The sequence below is a fragment of the Typopeltis vanoorti genome, chromosome 4, assembly GCF_054136105.1.
Source record: "Typopeltis vanoorti isolate ZY-2024b chromosome 4, IOZ_Tvanoo_1.0, whole genome shotgun sequence".
In the NCBI taxonomy this organism is placed as follows: Eukaryota; Metazoa; Arthropoda; class Arachnida; order Uropygi; family Thelyphonidae; genus Typopeltis; species Typopeltis vanoorti.
The window spans coordinates 19,502,116-19,521,571 of NC_143552.1; the positions used below are offsets into that span (position 1 = coordinate 19,502,116).

General features: G+C 34.8%; 1 protein-coding gene across 1 annotated transcript in view; it reads right to left on the reverse strand.

Moving 5' to 3' along the window:
* The window catches only part of LOC150107148 (thioredoxin reductase 2, mitochondrial-like), a 187,839-nt gene that overhangs the window by 104,778 nt on the left and 63,605 nt on the right, over window positions 1-19,456 (reverse strand). Inside the window, exon 7 of the mRNA XM_090391030.1 lies at window positions 10,480-10,499. Within this exon, the coding sequence (XP_090247156.1) occupies window positions 10,480-10,499 (20 nt within the window). The remainder of the gene's footprint in view (window positions 1-10,479; window positions 10,500-19,456) is intronic.

Here is a 19,456-nt window from a genome sequence, read left to right on the forward strand (position 1 = left end):
TTCTCCAGCCAAGAGGCCGCGGGTTCGAATCCCGCATAGGCATCGATGTTTGTGATTGCCTTTTACCATGGGAGTAGTAGACCCAAAAAGCTCCCTCAATGGGAGAGGCCTTCACTCTGCAATGGGTAGAAAAATAGGCTGTTCATCATCATATATGAAAACATGACTTCTGCATTACTTCAACCTTGGTATCACTTCTGGGTTTGTCTCCCACTGATGAGACCTCAATAAAGGTTGAAACCAGTCTGCATAGTGGCTCTTCCCATAATGCATAGCATTATACATGTCTGTAAGGATATGTATATTCTGACTTTCCTGTTCTTTTTTTGCTCATTCAGCAACTCTCTTTCACATTGCCTCTCACCTCAAACACATCGATCCATTTTCCATATTCTGCTGCTCTAATAGTCCAAATCTTATCCATATAAGCATCAAGATCATTTTTATTTTTATAAATCTTTTTTCTTATGTCTTTACTTAGCTTGCTTTAAAATGACCTCATTTTCTTTAATATTTCTTTTGCTATACAATTCTTCATGTTTCTAACTTAAATCTAAAGTTCCTAGGATATATGAACCATTTCAGTTGTTTGATGTTGTAATCTTTAATCTCTATTTTGTTCTTTTGATCCTGTCACCATTATTTTCATTTCTGCTTCATAATTGTACTGACTCCATATTCCATTTTAAGGGTGAATCAGAGTGCACTACCCTGTTACAGCTTTCATTACTTTTGCAGCTGTTTCATTTTCCCCCATTTTTTTTTTTTTTTTTTCAAGTTTGTGTACAGTTTCTTAATTATCTACATATGATTCTGATTTCTTTCATTATTTCAAAAAAGTATGTCTATTATTCAGCAAATGCATGTAAATAAATCTGCATGCATTTGCAATGAATAAAGGACATACTTTTTTGAAATAATGAAAGAAATCAGAATCATCTGGAGGTATGAAGACTAATGATTCTCACCTTCTATCTAACAATTTCTGAAAATGCAAAAAGCATATCCACAACAATAAATCTGAATTAATTTCCGTCTTGACCGTGGATAGTGGACTTTACCTGCTGACATATTCTGAAAAGGTCTAACTAGTAGATCACCTGTTTATTTATAACAGAATCACTTAAATTTCCTATTCCCTTAAAGGTTAATATGACTGGTGCTTGTGATGACTGAAGTAAAATACATAATGTCTAATTTTATGCCTAGCTAAAAATATCTCTCAGTAATTCTCTGAAATGTTTTTACATAACCAAGGTTAATCGAATCTTTCCTTTAAGGCCCATCATTACCCAAAAATAATATATAGTCATAAGTTACTACTTATTGAGGAGTCATATAGTCACTATTTAGTTACAAGTGAAGTTAAAATAATACTTCACTTGTGACTAAGTAGTACTCAGTAAGTATATTTGTTGTTATTGAATTAGAAGAGACAACCTGTCAAAAAGGGTGACTAGTTAGATAGCCAGTCTCACACAAAGACTGGCTTTTCCCTCCCAGAAACTGATTTTTCATCCTACAGAACAGGCAAACAGTCCAGAAGGCATGCAATTCACAGGCATAAGATACTGGCCTCATAGCCTTAGTTGCATCAGCCATAATTCTAAATAACAACAACAGCTAGTTAGTAATAAAGTACAGTGTTATTTTTTTTTTGTAATGATTTTCAGTTTGTACTCATGCTTTACTACTTACTAAGAAAATATTCCTGGTACTATCAGCAACACATCCTACTCCTTCAAACTTGAGAACCTCAGGAATGAATAAACTACAGCATATGCATTGACAATGCCTAGCCCTTACTGTGTGGAGAATGATAGCAAAAAGGTGCACAGTGTGTTTCATTTTCGGAACTTATATTCCATCATCAATTTCCTGATATGTACCCTCAAGGGCTGTTCAGGACTTATATTTTTATCTTAAAATTTATGATAAATAATTTTAATGGTAGTGTAGTGTGTAATGTGTAATATTACACATTACACATTACACATTATGTGTAATATTTAAATAAACAACAATCCATAAATTTTAAATAGCTAGTAATGCCTGTTCTTGAAATCATGTTAGCAATCTGGATTAATGATCAATCATCACAAACTTCCTCTACAAATTATTCTTTAGATGAATATGAGGATACCAGTTGTGCAGTTCTAAAGAACTGTACATACATGGGTATCAGAATCTTTCTCTACATATTCAGTGTTCGTCCTGAGACATTCATAATATTTGTTCTGCTTGCACTAGCTAATTTTTATATCAAACTTATATCTCACACATCACAAGCTTATCTAAGAATTATGAGATCCATCCTTCATATTCTTAAGCCAGAGACAGGGGTTCATGATTCTATTTTTTTATCATACAAAAGTCATTTTTCTGAAAGGAAATTTTCCTCAGAACTCTCATATCTATGGTCCCTAGTCTTCAATAACAGTTTTATTTCTATGCCAACTTTCAGATCCATTAGTTAAAATCTGTTTGGTGTTGGTGCAAACTTCTTATTCCATAATAATTTTTTCAAATGCCGCTCCACCAAACCTGCTTTGCTTTTACTATTTCAGATGATCTAACTCTTAATTCTACCAATGGCACTAACATACAATAGGTTTATAATCTTTTGTAGGTGTGGCATATACAGCTCTCTTTTTATTGCTGATTTTCATACAAAATTTGTGAAAGAAATATTTTTTCCTTGATATCAGGTTTGACACTTTTCTTCATAACGTAATCCATGCAGATGAGGAATAACAGAAATAACATGCATGCTAAACTTGCATTACAGCAGATTTTAAATCACATCATTTTCCCATATCTCCTTCAATTTTAACTACTGACTTTCAACAACAAAAACCATCTCATTTACATATGTCTGACCCACTTTTCTCTAAATTTAAATAAGATACCCTCATGCAGTCTCATGATTTCTCAACTATCTTAAAGTAAAAACATGATCCTGAGCGCCTGTAAAAATGGATAGAAAAATGTTTCCCCTTCAACAATTTTTCTTAGTTTCTCCTCAAAAATACTTGTATATATCTTCTCATACACTCTGTAAGAAATTTCTCTGTAATGCCCACATACAATTTTATTCTAATCAAGGATTCAACCTTCTGACAAATTATATATTTATTTAGTTTAATCCTTTATCCAAGTGTAAGCAAACAAAGTTTGCACCTGAAGTATCTTCAGGACTGGGGGAACTTCGTGGCAAAGGTGGACTAAGTTCGTATCACTTTACTTAGTATCCCATAATGCAAAGCACATTTCCTTGCAGACATGTATAATGATATGCATTATGGGATGGATCACTACCCAGACCGGTTTCGACCTTTATTGAGGTCTCTTCAGTGGGAGCCAGACCCAGAGGTGATACCAAGGTTGAAGCAATGCAGAACTCATATTTCCATATGCCAGTTGCCAAAAGGTGTCACACCTTATTATTAAATATGCATTATGAGATACTAAGGAAAGTGATGTGAACTTAGTCCACCTGTGCCACAAGTTGCCCCAGTCCGGAAGATACTTCAGGCACAAACTTTGTTTGCTTACACTTGGAAAAAGGATTAAACTAAATATATAATTTATAGTCTAACCAAGTGAAAAAAAACTTCCAACATCTTTCTCTAATCCAGAGTAATTTAATAATAAGGTGTGACACCTTTTGGCAACGGGCATATGGAAATGTGTTCTGCAACCTTGGTATCACCTCTGGGTCTGGCTCCCACTGAAGAGACCTCAATGAAAGTCAAAACCGGTCTGGGTAGTGACCCTTCCCAATAATGTCTGCAAGATGTGCTTCTGACAAATTTGAATTATGCAGCATTTTTGGACAATTATCAGCTACTCCAGCTGCCATCTACATTTCAGATTTTTGATGCCTTTTTCCAGTGCCAATACCAAAACATATTCATGACTGCTATATTTTTCTAGATATCTTCTACCTCTGTTCTATTACTGCTTATTTCATTAAATAATTTCTTAAAGTAATTACTCCAGACATCCAGAATATCCTTATCTCCAGTAACTCTGATTCCTTTTAGAGTGCTCTTTTTTCCCTAAGCTTTTTCAATAGCCAACTTTTTTGCCACTTTCATGATATTTATCATCTATATTCTTTCCAAAGTTTTCCATGATTTCTGTTTAGTTACTCATAACAGAACTTTCTTTCTTTTTTGTCTTCTAAGAGAACATGCTGCATTGTCTTCATGTTTAGTGTTGATTACTATTCTTTCCCTAATTACTACAGACCAAATAAATCTCAGTTATTATTTAAAGGTATCTCATGTGCTTTACATCTTGGTGAAACCGATTGTCAGCATGGTATTTCTGTAATTGCTCTGCTAGCTCCATCTCTGTTGCATTCATGCTTATTACACTGATGGTGCTCATTTTAAATTCTGCTGGGTTTCAGCATGTACACTTAGATGACTTTCATTGTTTCCTCTTTTCCCAACAAAAGCAATAGCGGAAGGGCCTTCTTTCACTCAGTGACATCTCAGCTAGCTTGACATTTGATTACATCATACCACCACCACTGTATATGTGGTTTAAGCCAAATCCAGAACACAGTTTGGTTAAATCTCAAAACTCATCTTCATTAACCTATGAGAAACTCTTCAGAATAATGTAAAACAAAAAAGGTGAGGACTGAACAGACAGAAGCCCTTATTATTTCTCTGCATATCTCCTCCCAAGTATCTATCTAGTTTCATCTTTAAACCTTGTGAGCAAGAAAATATACAACTGCATATGTTTTATTCAACAAGTTAAACCAGGTCCGGGGCAGAGCTAACTACTACCGGATGCGTCCCCAGGTGGCGGATCGGGGAACAGCCTTCAGATATGGAGGCTAGCTGCGATATAAGCAGAGCAATCTGGCGAATAAGCAGCCGTGGACCAACAGCGACTGAGCTATCAGGGCGTGGGGGAGCAGAAGTGGCAACTCTGTTTCACTTAAAACCTCACAAAACCCAATGACAACTCGGTGACATGGCGAGTAGTGCCGCCATTAAATAAGCACCTGCTGGGGTCACTGCCCCTGACATTGGGAAGCAGCATTGTCAGTACTGACACAAGGGTGAAGCCAAATGATGACGGAAAAGCTTGTGATCAGAGATTTGCAGATGTCAATATGATTATACTGTGTACATCTGTAATACTGCGGAGCAGAAAGCAAACGGAGAAACTACTGCTCTACCTTATCTCCACAACAACCACCATGGCGAGCAAACCCTTACAATTGGCCCCAAGTTCCTGGCGTCCCTTAAATGGGACAGGGATGCGAAGAATCTCCGGGCTCAAAATGGTGTCCACTTTTAAAATTGCAACTTGGAATGTCAGAACTCTGTATGAAGCTGGCAAATTAAGAAATGCCACAAGAGAAATGAAGAGGCTGGGCATCCGGATTTTGGGAATTTGCGAGACAAGATGGCCAGGATCTGGAAAGTGTCAACAAGATAATACGACAATGTATTACTCTGGGAATGATGAGAACAAACATCGACATGGCGTAGCTGTAATAGTAGATGAAGAAATCAATAAATCAGTAATAAATTGGATTCCATTTTTTGAAAGAATAATGCTGTTACAACTTAAGGGAAACCCTGTTAACATAAATATCATCCAAGCTTATGCACCCACAGCTGACAAAAGTGAAGAAGATGTTGAAGAGTTTTATGAACACCTAAAAGAGATTAAAAACCTAACAAAGAAACATGATATAAACACAGTGATGGGTGACTTCAATGCAAAAGTGGGAAGAGGGGGGTGATGGAGAAATTGTTGGCAAACATGGCTTAGGCACCAGAAATGACAGAGGAGATCGCCTAGTCCAGTTCTGTCAGGAAGAAGATCTAACAATAGCAAATACCTGGTTTAAACTTCCACCCAGAAGACTGTACACTTGGAAATCGCCTCAAGATAACCAACATAACATTGTCCGAAATCAAATTGATTATATACTGATAAATAAAAGATTCCACAGTAGTATAAAGGGTGCAAAGACTTATCCTGGAGCAGATATCTCATCAGACCACAATCCCATAGTTGCAGAAGTACGTCTTAGATTAAAATCAGCTAAAAAATCACAAAAGAAGAAAAAGAAAATTGATGTAGAAAAACTGAAAGACCCGAACATAAATAAAAGTGCCAAGACACAGCTTAACCTGCAATTACAACAGATTAACATAGAAGAAAATAAAAGTGTGGAATCTCTCTGGAATAGCTTAAAGAATGCCATCGTAACAACAAGTATTGAAGAAGTAGGTTATGTGGATAATATAAACAACAGGAATGGATGACAGATGAGATTCTTTCTCTTATTGATACAAGAAGAATGTACAAAAACAAAGACCTAGCCAGGTATACAGAAACACATAACATCATCAAGAAAAAAATAAAAGAAGCCAAGGAAAATTGGATGAAAAATTTATGTACTGAAATTGAACTGCTTCAGAAGAAACATGATAATTTCAATCTGTATAAGAAAATCAACGAAATTTCCGGAAAACTGAGAAAAAAGCAAATAGTGTCTCTAAGAGACGAAAATGGAAAAATAGTTCTAGAAGAAGAGAATAAAGCACAGATTTGGATAAAATATGTAACAGAACTTTTCAATGATACTAGACAGAAGCCTATAAATCTAAAAGATAACATTCAAGGACCAGCAATCATGAAATGCGAAATAGAGAATGCTATACGAACAAGTAAAACAGGAAAAGCTGGACCAGATGGTGTGCAAACAGAATTTTTAAAATTAATCGAACCAGATAACATCAAACTTATTGAAAAACTATTTAATAAAATATATGAAAGTGATGAATTTCCATCAGATTGGCTCAAATCTACATTTATCACTATCCCAAAGAAACCCAAAGCGAATTCCTGTGGTGACTTCTGACTTATTAGTCTAATGAGCCAAACATTAAAAATATTTTTGAAAGTAATTCAGAATCGCATTTATAGAAAAAGTGAAGAAACTCTAAATGAAACACAATTCGGCTTTCGGAATGGTTTTGGTACTAGAGAGGCCCTTTTCTGTACCCAAATATTGATACAAAAATGCATAGAAAAACAGAAATCTGTCTTCATGTGTTTCATAGATTTTGAAAAAGCATTCGATAAAGTCAGACACACTAACTTAATAGAAGTCCTTCAACAAATAAGGCTAGACGAACAAGACATAAGACTAATAACAAATCTGTATTGGAATCAGTCAGCTACTGTTCAATTAGACAACATTACCACCAGTGATATTAACATCAAAAGAGGAGTGAGACAAGGATGTGTGCTCTCACCACTCCTGTTCAACATATATGCAGAGGTAATCTTTAAAAAAGCATTGGAAGAATGTCCAGAGGGAATCACAATAAATGGAAAGATTGTTAACAACCTACGATATGCAGATGACACCGTGCTAATTGCAGATAATATTATGGATCTCCAAAAACTCATTGACAGAGTATACATAGAAAGCCAAAGAATGGGAATAAATATAAACATCAACAAGACAAAATACATGATCATCAGCAAACATCCAGCCTTATCAATGAAACTGACACTCAATGGGAAAAATATTGATCAAGTGTCAAGATAAAAATATCTTGGTTGCTGGCTTAATGAACGGTGGGATCCAGAAATAGATATAAAGACAAGGATTGAAGTTGCACGGCAGTCCTTCATGAAAATGAGAACACTATTCTGCAATAAAGATCTAAACATGGAAGTCAGATGCCGAATGCTGAAATGCTACGTGTGGTCTATTCTGCTCTATGGAGTTGAAACATGGACATTGAAGGCGACAACCATCAAGAAAATCGAAGCCTTTGAGATGTGGCTATACAGAAGAATGCTAAAGATATCATGGACAGAAAAAATTACCAATGAAGATGTCTTAAAATCCATTGGCAAGGCTAAACATCTTGTACAAATAATCAAGAAACGAAAAACATCATATCTTGGCCACATCATGAGAAACAGCAAATACCAACTTCTACGAACTAATTTGGTAGGAAGAATTGATGGCAAAGGAACTAGAGGAAGAAAAAGAATATCATGGTTTGACAACATCGAGATGTGGACAGGAAAGAGCAGTGTACAACTGCTCAGATTAGCACAAGAGCGCAGTTTATTCACCAAGATGGTCGCTGACCTTCGATAGAAGATAGCACAATAAGAAGAAGAAACCAGGTCCCCAACTATGCTATAAAATTCCATTGTGCCACTGTGGGGTTAAAATTGAAACTAGCATACATCCATAAATTTAAATGAGAAACTCTTCAGAATTTAGTGAAAAAGGGTTTTAAGATTTTAAAGACATTTTCAAATTATCTACTATAGTTTTCTTGAAGATGGGCTGAGTTCATCTAATTGAGTCCATAAAAAAACATCCGATCTAAATCAAAAAGTGACTATATCTTCATGCTGGTATTAAGCCAGAAGGCATTAAACCAACAAACTAAAATAAACTGTCTAGAAGTGAACATGAAACCATCTAGGCATGAACCAATGTGGAAGACTCGGGGTGTGCCATCCATATTACCTTGGAGGAAAGGCCAAGCCATTCCTTTGAGTAGTACTAGGAACAACTAGGTGGTAGACAAGTTTCATTGACTTGAAATGGCCAAAAACCAAATCTGGACTCCAGAGCAAAGTTCCTTCTCACAATTATCCTGTTTCTTCTGGCATGCAGTATAAGTGATGTTTTTAGTGCTGTGTCAGACATCATGGAGAGAACGACATTTTTTTTTTCTTTTAGAGAGTAAAATGGGTTTTTTTGAGAGCTTTAAAATGGTTATTCCATAGATTGGCCATTAAACAGTATACTAGACCAAGTCTAATTAGCCAGTGATTATTCTTGTATCACTATTCTGTTAGGTGTGACTGGAGGGAGTACTAATAGTCACAGGGGAAGGGACTTTTGAGGTCCTATGTACTTTGTAACCATTCCTGTATATTCCATGTCCCTCCCAATTTCAACTCACTTTAAAAAATCATGAAAACCCAAGTAAATAGAAAGATATTACATATGAAAAATGGCAAAACTCTCAAAACTTTATAGATTCGCATAACAGAGATATGTAGTCTTTGTTTCAATGACAACTCTGTTTATTTCCAGCTCCAATCTACAACATCACATCTACTTTTCTTAACAGCTTCTTTGAGCACTGCTCATCTCAAAAACCAGCATTTTTGCATATGTTTATCCTGAATGTCAGAGAATTTAGACTTGCAATTGTTTTTGGTTAAAAATCTCCCTCTCTTTGCCTCTAATTCTATTAAATTCATTTACTATACATATCTCCTAATACCCCAAATCTATTCTGTGCTTTCTTTTTTTCAGATGTAGATGTAAATGTTTAAATATAGGTATTGAATGAGTAGCTATCAGTCTGGTGGGTACCATAAAAGTTTACTAATGCCAGAAGCATCAAGAATAAAAGGAAGCATTGGTATATGCAAACCAGACAAAAATTATTAGCATTAATAAGATCTAGTTAATGGCCTTGCAGGACTAGAATGTGACAGATATAGAATGCTTCAGAGAAGACAGAAGGAAAAGGGGGAAAAAAAGGAACTGTTGTTAATCACAGCAGAGCAGCTCAACTCAAGTGAAATTGATATGAGATTCTTGGTATAAGTTGAGGCCAGTATATTATTTTCTGTTAATTGAGTTTTTTCTGGCTGATTTGCTTGTTTTGTAGAATGAAAAACTGCTACATCTGTTATGAAAATAGCTAAATAACTTTCAGCTGAAAAACTTTCAGAAAGACTTTCACATCCTAGAAGGAATTTTGAATGCAGCTCTTTCTAATCAAAGGACAAACTGATGCATTGCAACTGCAGCATGAAGATAAATGGAGAAGGACTATAAATTTACACAGGTAACATAGCTTGATGGTTACAAGATAAGACAAAAGTCATTTTAAATATGGAGACAAAACTGGAAGGAAGAAAGAACAGGCAGAAGAGAATGAAAGAGAGATTGGAATTTTTGTTACTGAGGGAAAACTATATCAGATAGTACATGAGATCTTGTGCTGAAAATATTAGGCATAGAGATAAGTTCAACATAATTCTCACTAACTGATGCTATAAATAAGGTGACCCAGATGCCTAAATTGGTAAGAGTGACTATGCAGTTCTGACTTGTGAGGTGCCTAGACATGTGAGAGTTATGGTTAAAATGGAACACAAGGATAGAACTACAGGGATGTTTCCCTTCCATTTACATCTAACATTATATATGTTATCATAACTAGAACGTACACAAATCATTTCTCTAAAATTATACTATCTACTCGTGTGGACAGCCTTTATAACTAGAAGTAATTAAAACATCTCAGAAATAATAAAAAAGAAAAATCATATTACATTTATTTTATATTATATTATCATACATTTAATTATTTATACAAAGTGACATTATTTATCTAGTTTCTTCAATAACATTCATTATGTTATCATAAAGGATACAACTTCCACCAATGACAAGCCTGAAAAATTGATATTATAATTTCAGTGATCTGCAAAATAAATATATATATATTTGTTTCTGTTTACATTTACTAACTCTGATAGCTAATAAACTCAAATGAGTTTATTAGCTATCAGATTATTTGTTTACTTTCTTCTAATATGGATAATTAGCAAGCACAGAATATTTCAGAAAAGATGCTCCAGTTTTAATTTGTATTTTACAAATTAAAGACATCTCCTACAATAGGACCAGGGCCAGCGCTCTCTCTAGCCACGTTCTCTTCTCTATCCACTCAGATGAAGGCCGCCAACACCTCGTAGACTGGCCTCAAACTTCTAATATCCATGTGTTATGATGAACTCGAAAGAAAGATTATCGAATCTAGAGAAATATCGCTCGATTCATCCCATATTAACAACAGCCTTAGCTACAATTTTTCTGACACACACACACTGCCACTGTCCAGTATTGGCGCACTCGTGACAGCTCACGCATGTAGTCAACTTCAATTGGAACTCCAGCACCCATTCCTGTTTTAAAATGTACTATTGTGTTTTATACTAGATCTGTTGATGTAATTTTATCTTGTCTCTGTTATTTTATATAATTCTTTGCCTGTGATACCTGAAGAAGTTGATTTATTCAATGAAACTAGTAGTATCTTAACATTAAACCTTTTCTTTTTCATTCTCGGTATATAGTCATTCAAACTAACCGCAAGGTAAAAGAGGGTATAAAGAAGATGAGAAGATGATCATTAACTCGGTTAACATACATATTTTTATAAAAAATTGAATGACTAGAACCAAAAATTTAAGAAAAATAAATAAAAATCACTGGTCAGAGCAGAAAAAATATACTCTTATATAAAAAATATACTTTTATAAAGAATTGAATGACTAGTCATTCAATTCTTTATAAATATATATATATATATATATATATATACAGGGCTCCAGAAATACAATTTAAATCTACTAACCATACAAAAATTTTACTTGACGAAGTGAGACTCACTTTTCATGATGCACTACCATGTGATCCGGTCCTTGACTAGACTTCCAAGATAATTGGATTTTTTAAACAACAGTATTAAAAAAGCATCTTTGTTACAAAAATGTTCAAGCATTTAATTTCTTCTTTCTCATCCATCAGAACAGATTGAGTCTCCCTATGATGCCACCTGGCCCTATTTTTCCAATTTCTGTCATCTGTGTGAAGCTCGATAATTGTGACTTTCCTTCAGAGACTATAGCCAGTTCTTTTTGGTCTGCCTCTTGATCGTCTTCCTCCAATGATTTCATTCAAGACTATATTTGGTAATCTTTGAAAAGACATTCTCTGGAGGTGTCCAAACCATCTCAATTGCTGTTTAAGAATTATAACTATGATGACTTCTATATAGTTTAATTCATGTTTCACTTGCTCATTTGTTTTTTGCTCTGACCAGTGATTCTTATTTATTTTTCTTAAATACTTCATTCAAATGCTTTGATTTTCTGTATTTCTTTCTGACTGAGTGTCCATGTCTCAGCTCCATAAAATGCTGTAGGTATAATAATGGTTTGATAGAGTTTTACTTTGACTTTTTGAAATGCTGTTATTTTTTCATATTTTGTTTAATTTATTCATGTTAGACCATCCTTTGTTAATTTAAATCTACTATATTTGAACACTGCCAAGACATGTGAATTGCTTTACTTTTTCAAGTATATGATTTTCTAAGTTTATTGAAATTTTTTCATCTATTCCTATTTTCATTGTTTTAATTTTGCTTAAATTTATTTTCATCCTAAAAATTTCGCATTCTTAAATTTCAAATTTCTACTGTTTTTTCCATTTGTGCTTTAGATTCTGCAAGAATAATAATGTCATCTGCATAGTTAATATTTGTTCCATTTATTTACTGATCTGGTTCTTCAGCTATGGATCTGGATATTTCTTCAAAATAAATAGCAAATAAATTTCGTAAGAGTGTCCAACCCAGCAAGACTCCTTTTTCTACTTTGAATTTGTCTGTTTTTCTTTTATTAAATTTTACAGTTGCTTTGGTATCTTTATAATAATTCATAATAAAAATTTGTAGTTCTGAATCTAAATGTCAGGTTTTTAAGATGTTTATGTCAATGGAATCAAATGTTTGCTTGAAGTCAATAAAACTACAGTATATAGGTAAGCTATATGCCTAGTAATTTTCAGCCAGGATATTAACTATAAAAATATGATCAATAATACACCTTCCAGGTCTGAAGCCTACTTGACCTTCTCCTATTATCTCATTCATTAAAGTCTGGATTCCATTTTGACTAATGCGTGTGAAGATTTTGTAGCTATGACTAAGCAATGTTATGGGTCTATAATTTTCACACCTTTGTTTATCTCCCTTTTTGAAAATTAGTATTATGTTGGCTATCTTCCAGTCATCTGAAATTTCACAGTATATAGTATTTGGTTAAAATGTTCAAGCAGAAAATTGATGGGTGCTATGTCACCATATTTCCACAGTTCAGAAGGAAGTTTATCATAACCAGGTGATGACTTAAAAGTTCATTTGTTTTATTGTATTAAAAATTTCTTGTATTATAAATGGTGCTCTTTCTCTTTTCCCTTAGAGGATCTTGCAATATTAATTCCTAATTTTTTTAACCTTGAATTATTCCAGTTTCAATATTGATTTTCATTTTTAGTGGTGTGTTTTGGGGTGTTTTTGTTAATTCTTTAATAATTTTAGATAGTCTTGCTATCATTCTTTTTATTGTCTTCTTCACACATTTTTGCTTTTTCTTCGAATCAAGTGTTTTTAGCAAAATCTGCACATTCTATCTATTTTGTTTGTCCATCTTTCATAATGTTGCTTATTTTTCTCTGTATTTTCTCTTTTCAAAGTATTTTTTGCAGCTCTTTTTTTTCTTCTAAATTTTCCAAAGTTTCTGTGGTTATCCACTCATTATTTGATCTAATTGTTGTACCAAGTGTTTTTCTTACAGCATTTACCATAAATTGCTCTGTCCATTTACCATGTATTTTTACACTGTCAAAGGTTATTTTTTTAACTCTGTTTCTATTATGTTTCTGTAGTTGTTTTGTATAGTTATATTTTTCAATTTTGTTATGTTAATAATATTGCTTAGGGTCTTTGGCTTGCTATTTTTAAATTTCAACTTAATTTTTGCAGCTAGTAATTCATGATCAAAATCTGCTTTCTTCAGTGTTCTTACATTTTGGATTCATGATTTCCAGTTATTTTTAATCATACCAACTGGAGATGTCCATGTGTATTTCTGTGGTGGTTTATGGAAAAACACGGTGTTTAAGATGAATAGATTGTTATGTTTACAGAATTCCAGCAGTCTTTCACCTTTTGTTTCTCTTATCCATCCCAAATTTGTCCATCACATCTTTGGCATTGAAGACTCCCACTAGTATTAGGATGTCATTCTTGTTTGTTTTGCCAATGAGGTCTTGTAGTTGCTGGTAGAAAGTATCTAATTCACCATCTTCACGTGACTGATCTGGAGCAGAAATCTGGATAATTAAAAAAAAAAAAAAATCCTTTTTTCTTTTCCTTTTAATCTAATTGTTATAATTCTTGGACCATGTGGTTCTAGGGCTAAGATGGAGTTATGCAAACAATTACTGACTTAATATTGTGACTCCCTCTCTGTGGACGTTTATCTCCTCTTCCTGAGTAAAGCAGTTCTCCATTTTTCAAATTTACCACACCATATCCTAGCCAGTGTGTTTTAACAATATACCTATTATATCCACTTGATCCTCTTTAGCTCTTTCTCCATTAATTTGGTCTTTCCTGGTTTAAGAAGAGTCCTTATGATCAATGTTAGGAGGTAGATTATTTTTTTTTGAGCTGACCACATAGCATATTTCTCAATTGTTTCTCTCTGTTGCATTTGCCTTCTTAGCATTAGCTGGGCATGGTGAGAGAGATGGCAGACTCCACCGCACGAGAAGAACAAAGTACAGGAAAGGTTCACCCCTAGCCCTCAAATACTCTAATAGGATTGGGGTAAGGAGTAAGAATAAAAGAAAGAAAGGTAGGGAACAGTCTATAAATAATATAACAGATGGATATTATGTGAAGTTAGGTATAGTGCAGCATCAGATACCTCAGGTTTTCCACTTCTGTACTCACTAAAGTGAGCCCTTAAGCGTTACTAAGGCATTTAATTACACTAAGCTACTTCATGTTGTGAGCTGTGAAAATAAGCTTAGAACAACACTATATTATGACTGCACACTACTTACGCAATAAAGGTTTTGAAAGAATATGACGTATAGATGTATTACAGTGTTTAATTGGATCATGCCAATTTTTGTTTTACCAGTTTATTTTGTTAATGAATTATATTCTATGAAATTTCAACTATTTTTTTTTTTAAATAATAATTGTCTATTAAATATGTTGTGCATACTGTATATGTGTGGAAGATTAATATTGAACTATATGAATGCATTAATTTGATTAAAAATTTATTTACTGGAAATGATAACTGTAATTTAATTTAAATTTGTTCATAATAAGAAAAAAAAATTTACTTGTTTTGCGATGAAAAACTGGTGTTCTTACACACATCATGCGTGAGAGTTACTGTAACCACAACATGTAATGATGGCTAATTTTTCTTGAATCCTGACAAACAAAATCAGAAAGTGTGATGCATAGTGGTGCATGCATGGAGTAAAAAGAACACTAATACTGTTATGAGAGAAAGAGGATTTTTGGAACTTGATAGTGAATATTTATGAAGTCTTTCACACAGAAAAAAAAACATTATCAATTATTTTATGACAATGATAACAGAACAACTATTGGAGAAAGAAGTTGGGTAGGTTAAGTTTTTAATGACTGTTCATTAGTCTTTCGTATTGAAAAGAAAAAGTTCTGAACCTTAATGATGATTTGCTTGCCAGTTTTCTCTAAAACCAGCAACCAAAATTACAAGTGTTTTTGTGATTCTTTAAAAGGGAATGCTGTAGTATTCAAATTAAGGATTTCAGATCCAGAATTTTTATTCCCAACTCTCTGGATATAAATGACAAAAAGTGTCAAGTATGCAAAGAAAATAATGTATTTCGAATGCATTTAGAACAAGACAGAAAACTGACTTACCGCTTATCTCTGATAACTTGCCTATGGCAAGTGGATTTCTGGAGCCCTGTACATATACACTGGTGTCCAAAAACCTAAGAACGAACACTATTTCTGAAGATTACAACTGCAAATTGAGACAAATCAGCTTGTGGCAATTTGTATAGCTGATGATTTCAAGTAGAAAGTGGCTACATATTCAAATTTTCAAATCACATGGTAGCACTCAGCAAATAGAAGGCAAAAGGCTGCACTAAGCAAATTGAGTTTTAAGGGAGCTCTTTTCATGAAGGAATCAAGTTGCAAATTTGGATGTAATGTCTCAAAAACCATCACGAGATGATTTCATGCAGGGAAGAACTATTGGAAAACTTGAAGAAGGCTGCAGAATTATTTTATATTGCCAGAGTTTGGAATCTCACATAGCATTGTATCCAGGCTGTGGGCAGCATTTCGAACCAATGGTGTGTGTTCCAGATGTTTGTTAACAGGTTCCCTTGCTCTACTACACAGTGTGAAGACAGATTTTTGGTTATAGCAGCAAAACGTAATTGATGCACCACAGCAGGTCAGCTTGCAAGGCAGATCCATTCAAGCATGGGTACATGAATATTTTGACAAATTGTGGCAAATTTGCAACAAGTAAGCCTATACCTGCATCACTTTATCCACAGCTCATCTTAGAGCACATTTTCAATAGTTTTATATCCATAAAAATTGGACAAGACACCAATAGACTAATGTACTCTTTACAGATGAGAGTTATTTAGTCTTTCCTTTGATTCTAGATGACATTTGATCTGGTAGGAAAGATCTGCTTACCATCGCAAGAATGTTCTCGAAAGGGGATAGATATAGCAGTGCATGGGGTCATGGAGTGGAGAGGCAATTTGCTTAATGGATACACTGAGCTACAAGTGCTGGAAAAAAGGGACTATGACTGGTGAACGATATTGCAATGAAATTCTTCGATGTCATGTTCGATTGTTCCATGGTGCTGTAGTCAAAGAATTCATTTTTATGGATGACAATGCCACACCACATCATACATAAGCAGTGGAGATGCTTCTGGAGACTGACTATATTATTGAATCTATTGGCCAGCATGCGCCCCAGTTCTCAACCCCACAGAACTCATTTGGGATGCAGTAGGGAGATGCACTGCTGCTTGAAATTCCTCTCCTGAAAACAAACAAGGCTTTATCCTTGCTCTGAAGGAGGAGTAGGCCAGTTTGTCTCAAGAACTCCTGAATCACTTGGTGCTAAGCATGGTACGACATTGTGAGATCTGCACATATACTCAAATGTCTCTCCACATAGTTTTCTGTAAGCATTGTACATTAATTCCTTAACTACGTCCTTAGAAAATGTGTTACTTTTGCCATACAACACATTTTTTGTGTAATATAATATATTAGTATGCCAGCAATAAATTTATGTCCACATATGGCTGCTGTCATGAAAATTTTTCCATATACAGGTAAAAATATAGTTTGTCCTTAGCTTTTGGACACAAGTGTTGTGTGTGTGTGTGTGTGTGTGTGTGTGTGTGTGTGTGTGTGTGTGTGTGTGTGTGTGAGAGAGAGAGAGAGAGAGAGAGAGAGGGTGAGAGAAACCCACACACAAGAGGCTGCTAAGCATGCAGCTTAGTTAAAAAGAAAAAGGTACCTGGTGATATGTTCTTTTTGAGCTGGTGATATGTTCTTTTTACTTGGTAGTGATAGGTCAGTGAACCTAATGTATTAAGGGAAGATGCAACAACTTTAGCTCACTTCTTCAAAATCACTGTTAACATTAGAATACACAATCGCTGAAACCTTTGGTAACTGGAAATCATAAGCTACCAAGAAGAACACACTTAACTAGCATTCTAAATAACTATATTCATTCAGGTTGGGCATGTTCTGGATATTCTAACAGACTCCAAGATTAAGATTTTCTTAATTAGCTCTCTTTGTGGGGCACCTGTTGGTGGTGGAGGAGACCTAGCAGTGATGGTACTGGCTCTTTTCATTCTTCTTCTTATACACTATCCTGCCTTACTGCTGTGTTTGCTGTGCAGTGCAAACTATTGACATCCAGAAAGAGGGAAGCCTGGCAATCTTGGATTATTTTGGCCTCTGCTTCCACAAGATGAGCAATCCTGGATGGCCTGGCTAGATCAATCAACTAGTCAACTTACCTGCGAGAGTCAACGGTGTTGTAGTAAGTCTCCCACCCAATGGTCCAGGCTTAGTGAACAAAGCTTGCTGTGGTGCTGGTATAGCATCTGGGGTAGCCATGGCATTCCTCTCTGGAGTGCAGTCAATGCTCCCTGCCCACATTGGCTCCATGGTGGGTGGCAAGCTCTGGCACCAACAAAATATTTGAGCATGAATTTTTCATCCTCAAATTTTTTAGTGGTGCTCACAAAGTCCCAACCAAATACTGATACTACAGATACATCACTTGATTGCAGAAGTAAAAACAAAAGATGTTATAATAGTATAAAGGTACCACTTCTTTATTCAAAAGGGTTTAGATGGACTGGCAGTATCTCTCAGAACAGTTAAAAAACTATGATCTGATGATATCTTTGTGGAAACATCATGTCAGCAACACTCAAAAAAATTACACAGTGCAACAGCAATGGGTGGAATATCAATTACAGTAACACCTCATAAATCACTAAACTCTTCTAGAGGAATGATATCAGAATGGGATCTGATATGTAGAGATGTTCACTTCATTACAACCAGGAACATTATCCTTACTTCTGATACATCTAAACTTCCAACATCTGTAAATATATGGTATCTTAACTGTCCTTTTTAGGCTGTATATCCTTCATCCACTGAGATGCTTTAAATATCAGAAATGCGGGCATGCCCAAACTGCTTGCCATGGCTCTTCCACCTGTGTGCAATGTGATAGTAAACAGCACAATAATAAATCTTGATCTGCAAAGAAAGCCAAATGTGTCAACTGTCAGGGAGATCATCCAGCTTATTCCCATACATGCCAGAGGTGGAAGGATGAAAAAGAAATACAAAAAATAAAAATAACAAAATATATCACATCAGGATGCAAAGAGGAAGCTAGCTGCCACCACTACCACACCCATCCTGAAATCTTCTTATGCTGAAAAGGTGACAATTAAAAATATATTATCAACAGCAACTCAAACCCATCGGTTTATTCCACCATCTTAGAATTTCTCCATACATGAACTTTATGATCATGAGTGCTTCTCTGTGGAATTCATCAGTCATTCCACCTATGAACTCATTTCTGAAACAACTCCAAAAATTAGCCCATTTCACTTGTCATTAAAATTAAGGCAAGGATCTCAGCTAAAGATAAACCACCAGATACATCCATAAAAATAATGGATACTTCTCAATCCACTGAAAGTAAGCTAAACTCACCAAATAATCCTGACACATCAGATGACATATTAAGCATTTTTCCATATGAGATGGAATTGGCTTCATACTTCCCTAAATCAATAGATAAATATAAGATTGACAAAGGTAAGCTCTCAACATCTAGGAAATTGGACAAGCTTACAAATCCAAAAACAAGAGAAAAAGTTGATTATTTTGCTGCAGAAACACAAACCTTTCTGTTTCTGTCTGAAGGAAACATATTTAAAACCCAGTGAGGATCCAACCTTAAGGCATTTTATTGTTGTTCATGAGGACAGAACTTGAGAGGGTCCAGCTCATGGTGGAGCAAACCAAGCTTGCGCCTGAAAACAAAGTTTTCAGGCGCAAACTTGTTGCGCCGCAAACTTTGTTTGCTCACACTTGGATAAAGGATTAAACTAAATTTATTATATTCTAACCAAGTGAAAAATAAACTTTCAACATCTTTCTCTAAATCCA